Source organism: Prionailurus viverrinus, chromosome B3 (assembly GCF_022837055.1).
Source record: "Prionailurus viverrinus isolate Anna chromosome B3, UM_Priviv_1.0, whole genome shotgun sequence".
NCBI classification, from domain to species: domain Eukaryota; kingdom Metazoa; phylum Chordata; class Mammalia; order Carnivora; family Felidae; genus Prionailurus; species Prionailurus viverrinus.
Window position 1 is genome coordinate 138,023,201 of NC_062566.1, and position 14,926 is coordinate 138,038,126.

At 54.3% G+C, this 14,926-nt stretch overlaps 1 protein-coding gene across 4 annotated transcripts in view; it reads left to right on the forward strand.

The window, feature by feature from the left end:
* EVL (Enah/Vasp-like) overlaps nucleotides 1-14,926 on the forward strand; it is a 152,259-nt gene that overhangs the window by 79,734 nt on the left and 57,599 nt on the right. For all 4 annotated transcript variants that reach the window (XM_047864569.1, XM_047864566.1, XM_047864567.1 and 1 more), the window contains exon 2: nucleotides 14,011-14,179. In XM_047864569.1, the coding sequence (XP_047720525.1) occupies nucleotides 14,011-14,179 (169 nt within the window). The remainder of the gene's footprint in view (nucleotides 1-14,010; nucleotides 14,180-14,926) is intronic.

Here is a 14,926-nt window from a genome sequence, read left to right on the forward strand (position 1 = left end):
GACGGTCCACTTGCTCTCCGCCAGGGAAGGCGCCGAGGCTCCCTGTACCGTCGATTCTTAGTCGGCCGTCTGGGCACGGTCATTACCGCCTGTTCCGCTGTCCTGCAGGTCTTGAACGTGTAGAGGTGTGAGAAGCCTGGGTCCACCCCCCAGTCCTTCTGGCCCACACCTCTGCCTCTGCAGCAGGGTTTGGAAGCCCGTCTCTAGGAGTAGGGGGTGTTTCCTTTGACGTCTTCTCCCAGGCAAGTTAGAGAGCCCCAGAAGCTCACGGTCAAACGGGCCCTTGGAGATCATGCTGTTCAGTTACTATTCCCAGGGACGTGTACCCAGATCCTTTGGGGAGCTTCTTGAAACTTCTCAGTCTTCTTCTGTCCCAAAGAATCCAACGTGCCTCCAGTTGAGGAGCATCATCACAGTGATTCTGGGTCGTTCCCGTGAGAGTGTGTTGCGCCCTGCGGGTGTGCTGGGCAAAACGTGGCTGAGAACTGGTCTGATCCAGTGGTTTTACTTTGGTAACACCCCAGGAAGAAAAATAAAAGCTACCCTTTTTTGAGTGTTCATAGCAAGCCTTATGCTGCTTCTGTTCTGTACGTTGTATTGAATCCTCATCTTCGGAGGCGTTACGTTGTTAATCCCATCCTGCACGTGAGAACAAAGGTCAGCAAACAGGTCACTCGTTCCAGCTATCGCTTGACAGAGTTGGATTTGAAACCAGATCTCTTATGTTCTCAACAGCTAAGCTTGGCTGTAGCCCGTCGAAGGACCTTGCCCCAAATTGCAGAGTCAAAGTTAGGATCGGAGCGTCTAACCTCTGTTACCCTCCGCGGTCTCTGATTTCACACTGTTCGTACGCCGAGAGACAAGGAGACCTTCTGTCTCCCCCTGTGGCACCCATGCCTACCTCTGCCAGTCACCCGTTTGTTCATCGTTGTGCTCCCAGCCTGCCCCAGGACACAGTGGTACTCATTTCTGCCCGTCCCCGCATCTACTCGGATGTGTATTGAACTGAGCCGGTTGCCGTGCTGGTAACGAGGGGTGTTAGCTGGGGGCTCAGCCGGGTCTCATTCCCAGGCTATTAATTTACCCTCAGGGATCAGCATCCTGCCCCAGTCCTTGGTCCAGCCAGATCGCTACAGCTGTCCCCAGGTTGTGCGGAAACGCATTCCATATCCGCAAGCGATCAGAATCACATACTGCGGGGACACAGGCATGTACTGGGATTTACGAATGTTCTTGAGGTCCACGCGGACTATCCGATGGCTCCCCGAGGAAGGACTGTGTTGGTGGCCTTGAAAGAAAGTGTGGGAAGTGGGTGTGAGACAGGTTCGGTCTAAGAATATCAGACTGTGTCAACAGTTGGTGGGAATGTTTTTTTCAGTTTCACTAGACTCCACAGAGAAGTGGAGACCAGCTGTCCAAGCATCTGGGACGGTGGCGTTAAAATGGAGAAAAGGCAAACGTCTTCATTGCAGGTGACGTAGCAGTCTGACCCTCCCAACCAATTTGGATGGAAGAAAAGACGTCTGGGCTAACACTGAGTTTAGGCTTCATTCGCCCAAAGCCTTCCTTTAATTCTGGCTCTTACGAAACTGGGGCTCAGACGGTCAGCATTTGAGTGTCTGTGTGTGAATGTATGCAGACCTCACCCTCTCTTTTCATTGCTGTAGTTCAGCCGCTCTCATATGTGGTCAGGAGAACAACCCTTTTAGGGGGTGAGTCAACACTGTGTTTTTAATAACACTAAGGCAGCGTTTGCCTTTTTCACTCTTATCTCACAAATGCACAGTGGAATTTTCCAGAAGCTACATGACGTGTTGACATTGTCAACTGTGACAGGTAATGAAATGTGTGCCTGTGCATTCTTGTGTTTTGGTTCTGTTTTTGTTTGGGGGGGTGGTTTAGAGAGTTGCTTCTTTATTTGTTTTTATGTTTATTTATTTAGAGAGAGAGAGAGAGAGAGTCTGCACAAGCGGGAGGGGGGCAGAGAGAGAAGGAGAGAGAGAGAGAATCCCAAGCAGGCTCCGTGCCGTCAGCACAGAGCCCAACGTGGGCCTCGAGCTCATGAACCGTGAGGTCATGTCCTGAGCCCAAACCGAGAGTCAGACGTTTAACTGACTGAGCCACCCAGGCGCCCCTGTGCATTGTTGTGTTTTAAAAAATTCTCAGTTTTTTAAAAAAAATGTCTTTAATGTTTATTTTTGAGAGAGAGAGAGAGAGACAGAGCATGAGTGGGGGAGGAGCAGAGAGAGGGAGACACAGAATTGGAAGCAGGCTCCAGGCTCCAAGCTATCAGCACAGAGCCCGACGCGGGGCTTGAACCCACAGACTGTGAGATCATGACCTGAGCCGAAGTCGGACGCTCAACCGACTGAGCCACCCAGGCGCCCCTAAAAAACTTCTGTTTTAATTTCAAATATGGTAAATATGGATTGACTTACCCCACATAAACCAAAGCTTTCTGGCATTCTCAATAATTGCTGTGGGTGTAAAAGGGTCCTGAAACCAAACATGTCAAGAACCGCTTCCGTGAAATAGTCATGTGCGTGTACTACGGGAAGCTTGCACAGAGTTGGTAAGCGCCCAGTACGGGACGGTGGCTCCCGCAGGGAAGGAGGGGCACTGAGATCTGGGGAGAAGGTGCAGGGGAGAAGCTGAACAGCTTTATGAGGTGACACCACCACATAGAGCGAGTGGCGGGCGTGCAGGAACCTACTCCCCATTCCAGGTGTGAAACGGTTCCGAAAAAAACGTTTTAAGTGTAGAACCTAACATTCAACATGTTTCAGGCCTGTTTCCATCGAGGGGGAAAAAAGTCACCCTCGGGATGGTTAACTAATTACCAAGGGGGAAATGTACCTTTCCCCTGGAGAGATCTGGCGTTCATCCGCTTCAACCGCTTGCCTTTTGAAAGGGAGGCACTACCATCATGTGCTTCCTGCTGTGATGGGGTCCAGTCGCCTCCCCCTCCCCTGTCACCTCTGTCAGGTTCTCGCTGTTGTTCACTGTGAACTCCATCCTGAGGAAGCCGTCCAGAGTGTGCACAGCCGACAAGGCAGTTGGCCGGAACTCTTCACACAAAAAAGTCAGTGTCGATGGAAAACACCAATTCTAGCTTAGCTTAAAAGAGAGTAGTAAGCAGGCAGCCCAACCACACGAAATGCAGGAGGAGATCCTGGATCCAGAAGAATTTGGGTAACTGTAATATGGGCTCTGTACCAGAGTTATTAGTAAAGTTACTTTTCTTAGGTATAATAATGGTATTTAAGTCCTATATTGGCATGTCCTTATCTTCAAGAAACGTGTGCTAAAAACCTTAGGGTTGAAATACCGTGATGTCTGCAGCTTACTTTCAAATGGTTCAGAAGGAAAAAAAAAAAACACAAACATAAAAGAGATAAGTCCCACGTGGTAAAAATGCTGTAAGTAAAGCAGAAAAGCTGTACCGTATGGCAGAGAGGAAGATCTGTGGTGTAGACACAGCCCATCCACATACGCCACAGGACCCTGGGAAACCTACTTCCCTTCTCCAGGCCCGTTTCCTCCATCTAAATAAAGCACTTGTATTTCTCAGCTCTGACAAAGCTGCGGTTCCAAGTCCCTCTGTTTCTCAGTCACTGAACTGGGACATGGTGGTGCCCGTGGTGCGTCCGACCGGGACTTGACGTGTGTCGAGCAGTGGCGCAAGGCCCAGGGTGATGGCCGGGGAGGCCGAGCTCTCCCCTCCGTGCCTTTGCTGACACCTGTTTGCTTGCTGGAAGCGCCCCCTTCCTCCGGAGCAGGGTTAACCGTGCCCTCCTCTTGTACCCGTGGTCCTTTGCACACACCTGAACGCAGCACTCAGAGCCTTGTAGACTGTGCACGTGTGCCCTCCCCTCAAGGACAGACCGCATCTTGTATTCAACAGATGGCTGAGTTTCTCTCAAGTACCAGGCGTACTTGAAACATAGTCAGTACTCAGTAAGTCAGGTGTTTGCTTGCTCTGTTTTTACATGAATGCAGGGAGAGAGACAGAAAAGGCAGGGATGGCCAGATCGCACATGAGTTGTGGTCCCTGCACCCCCACTGAAGAGTCCTTGAAGGTTTAGAAATACAACAGCCGTCAAAACTAGGCAAACTCAAAAGCACGCATTTATCCAAAGATATTTACTGAGCAGTCACTAGTCACAGTTCCCGGAACTACAGAGATGAGCAATATTTTTAAAACGAACAAACCGAGAAAAGAACCATCCTCGTGGGGGTGAGAGAAAACCAGCAGACTTTCCGAACAGTGGTAAGCGGTATAAGGAAAAACGAAGCAGCCTCTTCTCAGTGGGGAGGGATCACACTCCCTGGAGGTGGCATAGACGACAGGCCGGAGGAGAGGCCGAGGGCGGGCAGAGCAGGGCTCCGGGCCTGGAATTCGAGCCGCCCTGGCAGCCAGGCCTGGCTGGGAGGCTCTGCACCCGCCCCTCCGGTGGACGAGCTCAAACGTGGGCATTCCACAAGACAGGACCCAGCAGCCCAGGTCCCGCCGCCTGGACGCCTGCGGTGGTTCTCCAGGCCACACCGAAGAACCTGCTGGAGACCCGGGTTTTCTGTGTGGACGTGGGAAGAATCAGAGGTAACGAGGGCTGTGCGTGTGGGCGCAGGAGCGCTTCGTCCTGGTTCCACCTGATCTCGGCTCACGCAGACCTGCTGTGACCTGAGCCAACGTTCCTGGCTCGAGATGGCGGCTTGGCGGCTAATCATGGCAGTAAGCCACGCTCCTGGTAATCTCCTCAGACTTCGCCGAGTCCCAGCCACCCTGAAACCTAGGCGAGAAGGATCATTTCCCTCATTTTGCACAGCCAGGCACGTGCTTCCCCGAGGCCACGCGGCTAGCGGATGACGGGCCAGGCCTGGGCAGACTCTGATGCCGTGCCCCCTCCGCCTCCCCATACGGTCTCCACGAGGGACAGTGTCGGTTGGATGTCCCTGGCCCGTGTTTTGGTGCACCTCTGGTTCCTGGCTGCCACCAGCCACCCGGCCTTTTCCAGACGTTCCTTCTGCCCCTGGTCACTGGGGAAGACTGGTCAGAAAAGGGGCAGTCCGGAGATGAACTGAGCCATAGCACCACCAGAAGAGCCAAGGGAGAGTTGCGGCAAGGGGGCTAAGAGGACAAGAACGAGGGTGAGTCCGTCCCCTCTGGTGCCCTGGAACGCCACCAGTGGCTCTGCAGAGAGCGGCTGGCGTGGAACGGAGGGCAGGGCCCCGGGGAGACTGCAGGGCAGCCTAGGGGCGAGGGGGTGCTGCGTGTGTGCGTGGAGGGGGAATTGAAAGGTGAGTGGGGACACAGGAGGGAGTGAGGCCCAAGAAGCCAGAGGCAGAGGCCTCCAGAAGAAGGAGGAAGGCAGGGTCCCAGCTAGCGGTGTCTGCCCCCCCCCCCCCCCCACTTCCCCTTCCCCGGTGACTCTGGACAAGTCACTTAATGTAACACAGGGGTAAATGTAATCACTTGCCCGTGAGGGTTGAGTATCTCATGACATCATGTAGGAGGTGTGCTTCACGCTTCAGAGAGTCGGGTGTGGCGAAGGAGAGGACGGCCCCCTCCCTACGGCCCCCTTGCCTTGGTGCTGGCGGGGGAGCCGAGCACGTATTTCTCTGTGCTGGGGCGCCCAGACAGGTTAATGCCGGCTGCACCTCCCCTGCTGTCAGCTGAAGGGCTTCCTCCCTGGTGATTCTCAGCCTGCTTTTTCAAGTTCGCTTTTGTTGCTTGCCTGTTGAAAGTAAACAAGGCAGGGCGTTACAAGCCGCCTCAGAGTCCGGCTCTGCTTCTGCTTGGCTTTGGGAACATTTATTTATGGCCACTTCTCTCTGGCCTCCCCCGTTCCCTCCTCACATTAATTCACTCAGCCCCTGCTGAGCCTGGGCTCGCGAGGGTGGTGGTACCATGCCATGCTGAGGGCGGGGGGGCGGGGGGGTGGGGGGGTGGTGGCTCACACCGGGGCCTGAGCTGTTCACCGAGAAGAAGACCTGGGCTGCATTAGCTCCGTCTTACAGAAGAGAATCACTCCCACGGAGCCCCGTGTTCTCCCTGTGATGGCCCTAGCGTGTACCCATCTGGTAACTGAGTGTGTTTCCTGCTAGATTGCAATGTCCTTAAGGGCAGGACACATCCCGTTCGTCCCATTCAACCCCGGAACCTCGCGGTGTGCCTTTCCCCTGGTAGTTATGAAGGGAATGGGAATGAGTGTTCTGAGAGCCAGAGGTTGGCTGAAGGCAGTGACTCCTGACCTGAGCTTTGAGAAGGGGTAAGACGTAGACCTGTGGATGTAGGAGGGAAGGCACCTTAAGGAGGAGGAAACGCCTTCTTTAATTTCTTGAATGATACCAGAGAGTCATTTTAACTGACCGGCATCAGGAGGATGCTTTTGCTGCCAGACCCGGCCTTGCCACCGGCCTGGTCTCTGCCAGGCACAGTGTGGGCAGCCCAGTTCCAGGACAGCTAGGAGGGAGGGTCCCTGGGACCGGCAAAGAATTTGCCCTGTTGTCTCGGGACTCCGAAGATAAACCGGTGGGACGGGAACTCTGGCCTCAGCCTCTGACCACCCCACAGGGAAGCCTGTCTTGAGGTGGTGGTCCCTGAGGACCCTGTGCCCAGAAGAGGGACCTGAGGTAGATTGCCGGTCCCCTGCCGCGAGAGCTGTCACACGCCAAGGCACAGCATGTGCTAGCAGGGTCCGGAGAAGGACCATCTAACTTGGCCTGGGGCTCCAAGGGGAGCTTTCTAGAGAGAGCAGCATGAGTAGCAGTTGCGGGTGAGTAGGCATCACTGGTAACCTAGGCCGGAAAAGGCGTCCCAGGCAGGGGGGCTGCACGAGCAAGATCAGAGAGGCCACCGAGAATGGGGTCAGCGGGTCACGACCAGGACGGCATGGAGCAGAATGTGAAGCAAGGGCCACCTGCCTGCCGAGGGCAGGGATTTTATCTGGTAACAGACATGACTCCGTTCTCCAGTGCTGGAGGGCTCCAGCTGCTGCTCCAAGGATTTCCCGAGGAGGGGTCTCAGAATTTGTTTGTTTGTTTGTTTTTTAATTTATTTTTTTTTCAACGTTTATTTATTTTTGGGACAGAGAGAGACAGAGCATGAACGGGGGAGGGGCAGAGAGAGAGGGAGACACAGAATCGGAAACAGGCTCCAGGCTCTGAGCCATCAGCCCAGAGCCCGACGCGGGGCTCGACCTCAAGGTCCGTGAGATCGTGACCTGAGCTGAAGTCGGACGCTTAACCGACTGCGCCACCCAGGCGCCCCAGTGTTGAGAACCACGGGCACAGAGTGAGAAGAGAAGTTCTAAGTGGTTCACACTGGGGAGCACCACGATTTAAAGTGGTTCTAAAAATCCGTTTTGGAGCAAAGACCCCTTGAGGACACGGTAAAAGCCTACTTCAGAAAAAGCTCACGCTCACTTTTGCAAATAATTTCAGGGAATCCTTAGGCTCAGTAAGCCTTTCTGTGCCCCCCCCCCCCGTTTAAGTACCCCTCGTGTAAGCGGCAAAGAGAAAACCTTGCACAAGGGGGGCTGCAAGGGGCCCCCAGAGAGAAATGGGAGCCGAAGAGTAGAAAGAGGCAGAGGCGGGAGAGATTTTCAGAAATACGGACATGGTGGCACGTTTGTTCGAGACGGGAGATGAGGGTTCTGAGTGCACATGGGGGACAGAAGCCAGGTTCCGAGGGGGCCTGGGGTGTGAGCAAGTGCTGAGAAAATGGGGGAAGCAGGGCAGGCAAGAGCATGATGGGAGAGCAGAGGGGGTGGGCAGTGGGCACGTTCATGGCAGCTCGCATCAGCCCCGCCCCTGTTCATAGGTGCCTATCAGGTGCTTAACCTGAGAGGTGAAGAAAGAGTTCCCAGTAGGGGCACCACTCACCCTGGCTCCCCGCACGGGCTTTCCGGTTGTCCTGTCTGGGTATTAGTGCCAGATGACCTGCCCTCGGCCCCAGATAAACCCGCTTCCCAGTCCCGCTGGGGAGACAGAGTCAGACTGTGCGATGAGTTGTTCTGTCTGCAGGGGGCGGCGGCCGAGTCAGGGCACCGGGCTGAGCAGGAGGGGACAGGGAGGGGGGATCGTGTCTTTGCAGAAGTGATCCTCAGCTGACTCTCACGAGGAGCCGGGGAGGGCAGCGCGCACTTGCCCACGGCAGCCTTCTGTCTCCCCAGCCTGGGCGGGCAGCGGGGCGAGGCCAGGGGGCCCCCGTGGACGCGGCCGCCTCCCGGGCACTGGGCGCTGTGGGCCCAGCTCGGAGTCGCGGCTTCCCGGCCCTCCGATCCCGGGCGTCATGAGACCAAGAACAGTGTTGGTAATCCGTAACAGATGCTTTGGTTTGGCAGCCACTCGCCCTCTCGGGATAAATGGAGCGGGGTTGTAAACGGAATGTTCCCACGGGCTCACAATCATGAACACGCTTAGCCACTTGGAGTCATGTATTCAACAAACAATTATTAGTGTCTACAGCACACACACTGGGGTGGCAGAGGGGGCAACAGCAGGGTCCCCACAGTCTAGTGGGGAAGAGGAGGCCCATGCGGGTACTGAGGGGCAGGACAAACTGAAACGTGCCGTGGGCAGGTGCAGAGCCGAGCACAGTGCCAGGAGCCGGCCTCTGGCCGCGGGGGTCTCCGTGCCCAACCCCGGACTTAGTTTTCCAGCAAGCCTCTGTGATTACGCCTGTGCCTGTCTGTTCCCTTTTTGGCTTGACATCCTTTGTCCGTGCTTGATAAATTTATACTCTGTTCTCTTAAGCTTTTGTCGGAAAAGCCCAGAAAGATCCTTACTGGTAGGGTGGAAGGGGATTCCCAGCTGACCGTGCTAGAGGGCGTGTGGCTGGGATGGAGGGGCTGCGTACTCCTGGGAGAAGGTCAGAAACCTCCTTCCCAGTCTGACGCGTCACGTCCCACAGCTGGCGGGGCAGGTGGCCTGCGCTTTTCCAGAAGCATCGGCCGGGCGAGAGCGTGAGGCCGACTTCCGGCTGCCTGCACTGCGGGCTGGGCTGCACGCTGTTCCTGTGTATTAGTGTTATCTCCAGATGCACGAGGGGTTTTCGTGCCAGGTCCAGGAAGATCCCTGGCTGTGTACAGAAATTTTGGGGTGTGGTTTGCGCCTTTTCTTTTTAAGCGAGGGATTTCAGCAGATACTCAGTAGCAGTCTCTGATGTGTGGTCTAAAAGCGTTAACTGCTGAGCCAGTGACAAGACTGGTGGTGCCTCGCTTGGGGCTGGGCCCAGCAAGTACTCCCCGCTGTCTGAGGGACTCCCGAGGTCAGATTAGCCTTGAACAGTTGGGGAAACTGAGGCCCAGAGTCACACAGTCTTTCTCCTCTAAGCACCTGACAGCAGGACTGTTCAGAGCTTCACAGATGTCTCACATGCCACCAGGAGGGAAATGACAGGCTTCAACTTTTTGCACACTCCTGTGTACGCACACCCATGCACATACCCGTACAAACGCCCAGATGACAATAGGATTGGACCACTTGTCCCAACAGAGCCTTCTTCTGGGAGAGAGCCTGGTTGTACCTACTGCTCAGAGCAGCCTGTTAGGTCCCGCGGGGGAGAAAGTCCATCAGGCTGGTGACCCAGCGTCATGTAGCATAAACCAGCCTATTCCGACGCATTTCCCCCCTACTAGTCAGCTGGTTGTTTTGATCACATAAAGACAGCCTGTCAGAGAGAGGGCCTCATGAGACTTGACCTTAGCTTCCCTTCCAGCTCCGTGTGCCTCCGGGCACCTCAAAGCCGGGGAGGGTGGGAGCTGTGTGGACCCGTCAGCACGGGCACAGAGTATATGTGGCCTGCTGGGGGGGGGGGGGGGGGTCGGGGAGGAGGAAGGAATTGTCGGTTTTCATTTAGTAAAGGAAATTTTATATGTACTTTTCAAAAAATAATTCACTCATTCATTCATAATATTTTTAAAAAGAAAACATTTGCCTGAACCGCCCTCAGATGCTAACTGCTTTAGACAAAGTTCATGATGTCTGGGGACAGTACAGAGTTTCCGTACCCAGCCAAGATGCAGAGAAGACAGGTGACTACGTAGAGCTCAGAGACCAGGTCCAGGCTGGAGAGCAGTCGGTATCCTATGAAAACGAAAACAAAAATCCCAAAATACAAGCAAGATGAATCTTAGGCAGAAGAAATGGGTATTTTCTTGCATTTCAGTTTCGTTAGTGGTGATAAAGTAAACAGAGACAGGCCAGCGCCGTCAAACGGGGAAAAAAAAGAATGGGGTTTTTTGGTTAACGCCAGGTTCGGTTTGCACACGTAAGGTGTTAAAAACGGCAGCCGCAGGGAACCCGTGTCTGTAATTACAACGGGAAAGATAGCTGTTGGTGTGTAAGCACGTGCTCGGGCAAAGCGCAGTAGTGGGCACTTCTGCCCGTGCCACCCTGAACGACATGTGGTGACCCCAGGTCCCCCCTCCCCCCGGCCCCGGCCCCCAGGAGCTGCAGTTCCCTGCATAGCACGCCGGCTGAGCTGTTTGCCTCCCCCGCCCGGAGCCCCACATCCCCTTCCTGAGCTCGCCTGGGGCTGAGGCCCTTCGTGGGAAGCACACAGGGCGTCTTCTTCAGAAAGTCACAGAAAGTCTCCAGGCCCCCCAGCCCCTCCAGGCTCGCTGAGGCGTGAGACGAGCCACCGCGTGTTCGGGTAGCTGCGAGCTCTCTGAGGGCAGGGACTGCCCTGCTCATCTCCGCATCACTAAGTGTCTTTGACTCACTGGCCTCTGTGCTTGTCACCCTGATGTGAAAACATGACACTCGGCCGGCCGTAGGACCTGGACAGGGAGGGAGCGTGGGACAAAGCAGGGGTCACTGGAGGAGAGTGAGCGGGGACGGCAAGGGGGCTTGCGGCTTTGTCCCGTGAGTAACAGGGGAGGTCCCTTCAGCCGTCCAGTGGACCGTCCCAGGCCGTCCAGGACACCTCTGTGACTCTGGAGGACACAGGGAGGGGAATGTCGCTTAGAACGAGGGGGGGCTGCCGAACGGCCAAAACCGCTTCGCCACCGAAACTACTTTGGGGAACAATAAGCCTCCCGCCAACAAGCGGTTTCGGTTCAAGGCCTCGTCTGCACGTAGAGCTGCTTTAGAAGGCCTGCTGCACTGGTCGTGACAATGGCTTAGGTCATCTCTAGGCCCTGAGGTCCTGCAGGGAGCATTGATTAAGCACCTGCTGTGTGCCAGGCTCCGGGCCTGCAGGCATGCCCCTGTCTGTGCTGTATAGCAGGGCAGGTCACCTTGGGTCTTCCACAAAGCAGACCCCAAGACCCTTCGGATGATAAGCGTGTGAGAGATTCGCGGGGAACCGTCAGTGAAGGACAGAGGGAGTGGGAGCAGGCAGGGGGAGCCTCAGGCCGTGATGCAGGTGTGAAAGGAGAAGGGGCAGAAGGGCCTAGTGGGAGGCGTCTCAGGCCGATGCAGGGCCCCGAGCAAAGGTTTCCCCCCGGAAGATTCCCCACGTCAGGCAGGAGCGAGCTGGCACATCAGTCGTTGGTGGAGAGCAGCCAGAGAAGTGTGGCCTCTGTGCATGCCTTGGTGGGGCACCCAGGGCGGCGGAGGCTGGGGCCGTGGGTCAGCTCCGCTCCCACAACAGGAGATCTACAGGGCACACTCGAGTGGCGGCTACGCAGGGATTCTAGAAAGCGTGGCCCATCTCACAGTACCTTCCCAGATTTGCTTCCCCAGAGTCATCCCAAGGGCTTCCGTGGGCCCGTGCCACCAAGTGGTAGGGCTGGGGTCTCCGCTCAGATCCCTGTGACCGCGGAAGTATGTCGGGACCGCATCAGGAACACACACCTGCTTGGCATTCACTGTCAGCGACGGAGCGTGTCAGCAGCGGTCAGTGACACAGTTGAGGCCGTAACTTTATCTGTGCTCGCTTCACGTGGCTGTGGAACCATGGTCTGAACCAAGGCCTGTCTGCTGCTGCGTCCTCTTTCCTCTCACTTCTACTGGGTGTCATCAGCACAGGGCAGGAGCACCCCTCCTCCTAAGTGCAGTCTCGTGCAAGATACACGGTCTCAGGCTCCCAGACTCAGAAAAGTCAAAGCACAGCACCATTTGCTTTTCTTCTTTCTCCCTAACCTGGCTGTCTGTGGGGAGGAACCACGCCTGTTTTGATCATCACTGATTCCCCCTTAAATGTTTGTCGAATGAATGAATGACTTATGGGGAAAAAAGCAGCAGCACCGTTGCATAACAATTCACTCCCGATATGCCTGGCCACGCACAGAGCTCTCAACACACCGCTTGGTCGGCTGAGGTCAAGCCCACCCAAGACTCTTGAACCCCAGAGCACAGCTGGGGGGGTGGGGGCAGCCAGCAGGAAGCTTGAGACCCAGCACTGGCCCAGCAAGTCGTTGGCTGGACAGTCGTCAAATGTAAAGCAAAGCAGAGGAGCATGTGTGGCAGGGCTTGTGTGTACCCTGGACACACAATTATTGGTAAGATTGTATCAGTCTGTGCACTAGGTCACCTGCTGTCTGAGTCACAGGGGAGCGGGGTCCTGGGGAAGCCCAGTTCTTTGGGAGACTTAGGAACTGACTGTGCAGGCCAGGCGGAGGTTTCCAGGTCAACCGAGGGCCAACCCCCCAACACCCCTATTTTGTCACCCAACCACTGGGGCTGGGGGCAGGGATCTTTTTCAGATACTTTGCTTCTCTGACTCCTTAAGTGGACATCACATGATTTTTTCTTGTTGAGACTGCTTAGTCTCAACGTTATGATTATCTGTTAGTATGCAAACTCCTTCTGTATTGGCCTCGAATTGTTCGGCTTTAAATATTGTTTCTAGGGGCGCCTGGGTGGCTCAGTCGGTTAAGCGGCTGACTTCAGCTCAGGTCATGATCTCGCAGTCCTTGAGTTCGAGCCCCGCGTCGGGCTCTGTGCTGACAGCTCAGAGCCTGGAGCCTGTTTCGGATTCTGTGTCTCCCTCCCTCTGGCCCTCCCCCATTCATGCTCTGTCTCTCTCTGTCTCAAAAATAAATAAACGTTAAAAAAAAAAATTGAAAAAAAAATATCGTTTCTAATTCTGAAATTGCATTTATATGCCCTCCTTTGCTGATAACTGCCACTCCTCACTGTTACGGGCGTGCCTGCCCGTAACGAGCATGCCTTGCCTTTTCAGTTTGGGAATTCTCGCGTGCTAGAGACTGAGAAACTATGCATCCAAGATTATCGGGCTCATATGCCAGTGAAGAGGCTAGTGGGCTCAGAGAGCCTCCCTCTCAACACCCTGGCAGGAGCTGTGGTGCACTCATCTTGGTAGGTGACCACTTTCTCTCTCCCGGGGCTTTTAGTGCTGCTCTCCTGGTTTCTGTCATGTTCTTAACAGACGAAGCTGCTTGGGAAATGCCTTCAGCAAAGTATGGTACGACCATCTTGTAGTGTCATCTATATCACTCTGTTCTGCAGAAGGTCAGCTAATCGAGTTGTTGGCCGCAGAGCTTGTATGATGCTTCCCTATCATAGTGTCGGACGTTGAGCCTTCTGTTAGATGTTGTGAAGAATATTGTGTGTGTCATCTGCTTTAGAGTCAAAAGAACTGGGTGGAAATCCCAAATTTAGTCTCTGAATACCTGTGTGAATTTGTGCAAATCTTTCCAAGTCTCTGAGCCACTCTTGGCACATTTACAAAATGGGGGTAACGAATGGCTACGTCCTACGTTGTGACACTTGGATGCTTTTAACGCAGTGTCTTATTTAACACCGTGACCGGAGTGGTGTAGACAGTTGTAGTTGGAATTCCTGTCTCATTCAAGCACTTTTTCCCTGAAGGGAAGGCTGTCTTTTCTAAGCTATGGGAAGTGTTGGCACAGTATTTCCTCTCTACTCCTCGAGGTCTTTGGAGAATGAAAACAGCCCTTCCGGGGGCAGTTGGGAGCCCTGACAGTTGGAAGTTTCTTTGTGCCAAGGAGCGGTCGGCCTCCGTTTCCGAAAAGGGAAAGCCGCCTTCCAGAACCCTTACAGCTGAGGCTGACGCTTAAGTTTTCTCTTGGTCTGCAGTGAACAGAGTATCTGCCAAGCCCGGGCTTCCGTGATGGTCTACGATGACACCAGTAAGAAATGGGTACCAATCAAAGCTGGCCAGCAGGGATTCAGCCGGATCAACATCTACCACAACACTGCCAGCAACACCTTCAGAGTCGTTGGGGTCAAGCTTCAGGATCAGCAGGTGAGTGCTGGGGCCACAGGTTATACTCAAGGGCGTATGCCCCCCCCCCCCCATCACACACACATATAGTGAAAATAGGTAAAAATACATAAATAAAATCAAAATTTGGAGTCAGAAGATCTGGGTTCACTTTCTGCCCCCATCTTCTCCTACGAGACCTTGAGCAAACTATCTGTTCTGAACTTCATTGTTCACGTCTGTCTTATAGAGAGGGTCATCCCCACTCTGTCTTCCTCGCTGTGTTGTTGTCATATATAACATAATATAACATAGAATAAAATAATGGATGTGAAACGGCTCTGAAAACGATATTGCAGACCGTGTTAGTGTTACTTTCTGCCTGCGTGGCCATAAGTGATACGCTGTGAAAAGGTCTGGTTCCTCGGCCCCCAGAGTGTTGCTTTGGAAGGAATGTCAAGGTGACGTGAAGAGTCTGAGATCACTTCTGTCCCTAAGAGCACATCCCGGGCACATCAGACCAGGCGGCTCGTGAGTGTGCCTGGTGAGTCTGTGCAAACACACACGAGATTAGTCCGCCTGTGTGTGTGAGGAGTAGTCGTGCCCACGTAGCTCAGGCAGAGTAGTGTGCTATGACCCGGACTAAAATGGAGATGTGGAAGAAGGGTTTGATGTAACTTAACCACAGTGACTCTGGTTGCTACTTCAGTGTTCTTCCTTCAACTCTCAGAGATCGACAGGGACATTTTTAGCAGTGAAATTAACAGTTCTGTGGTCTCAGCATTTATG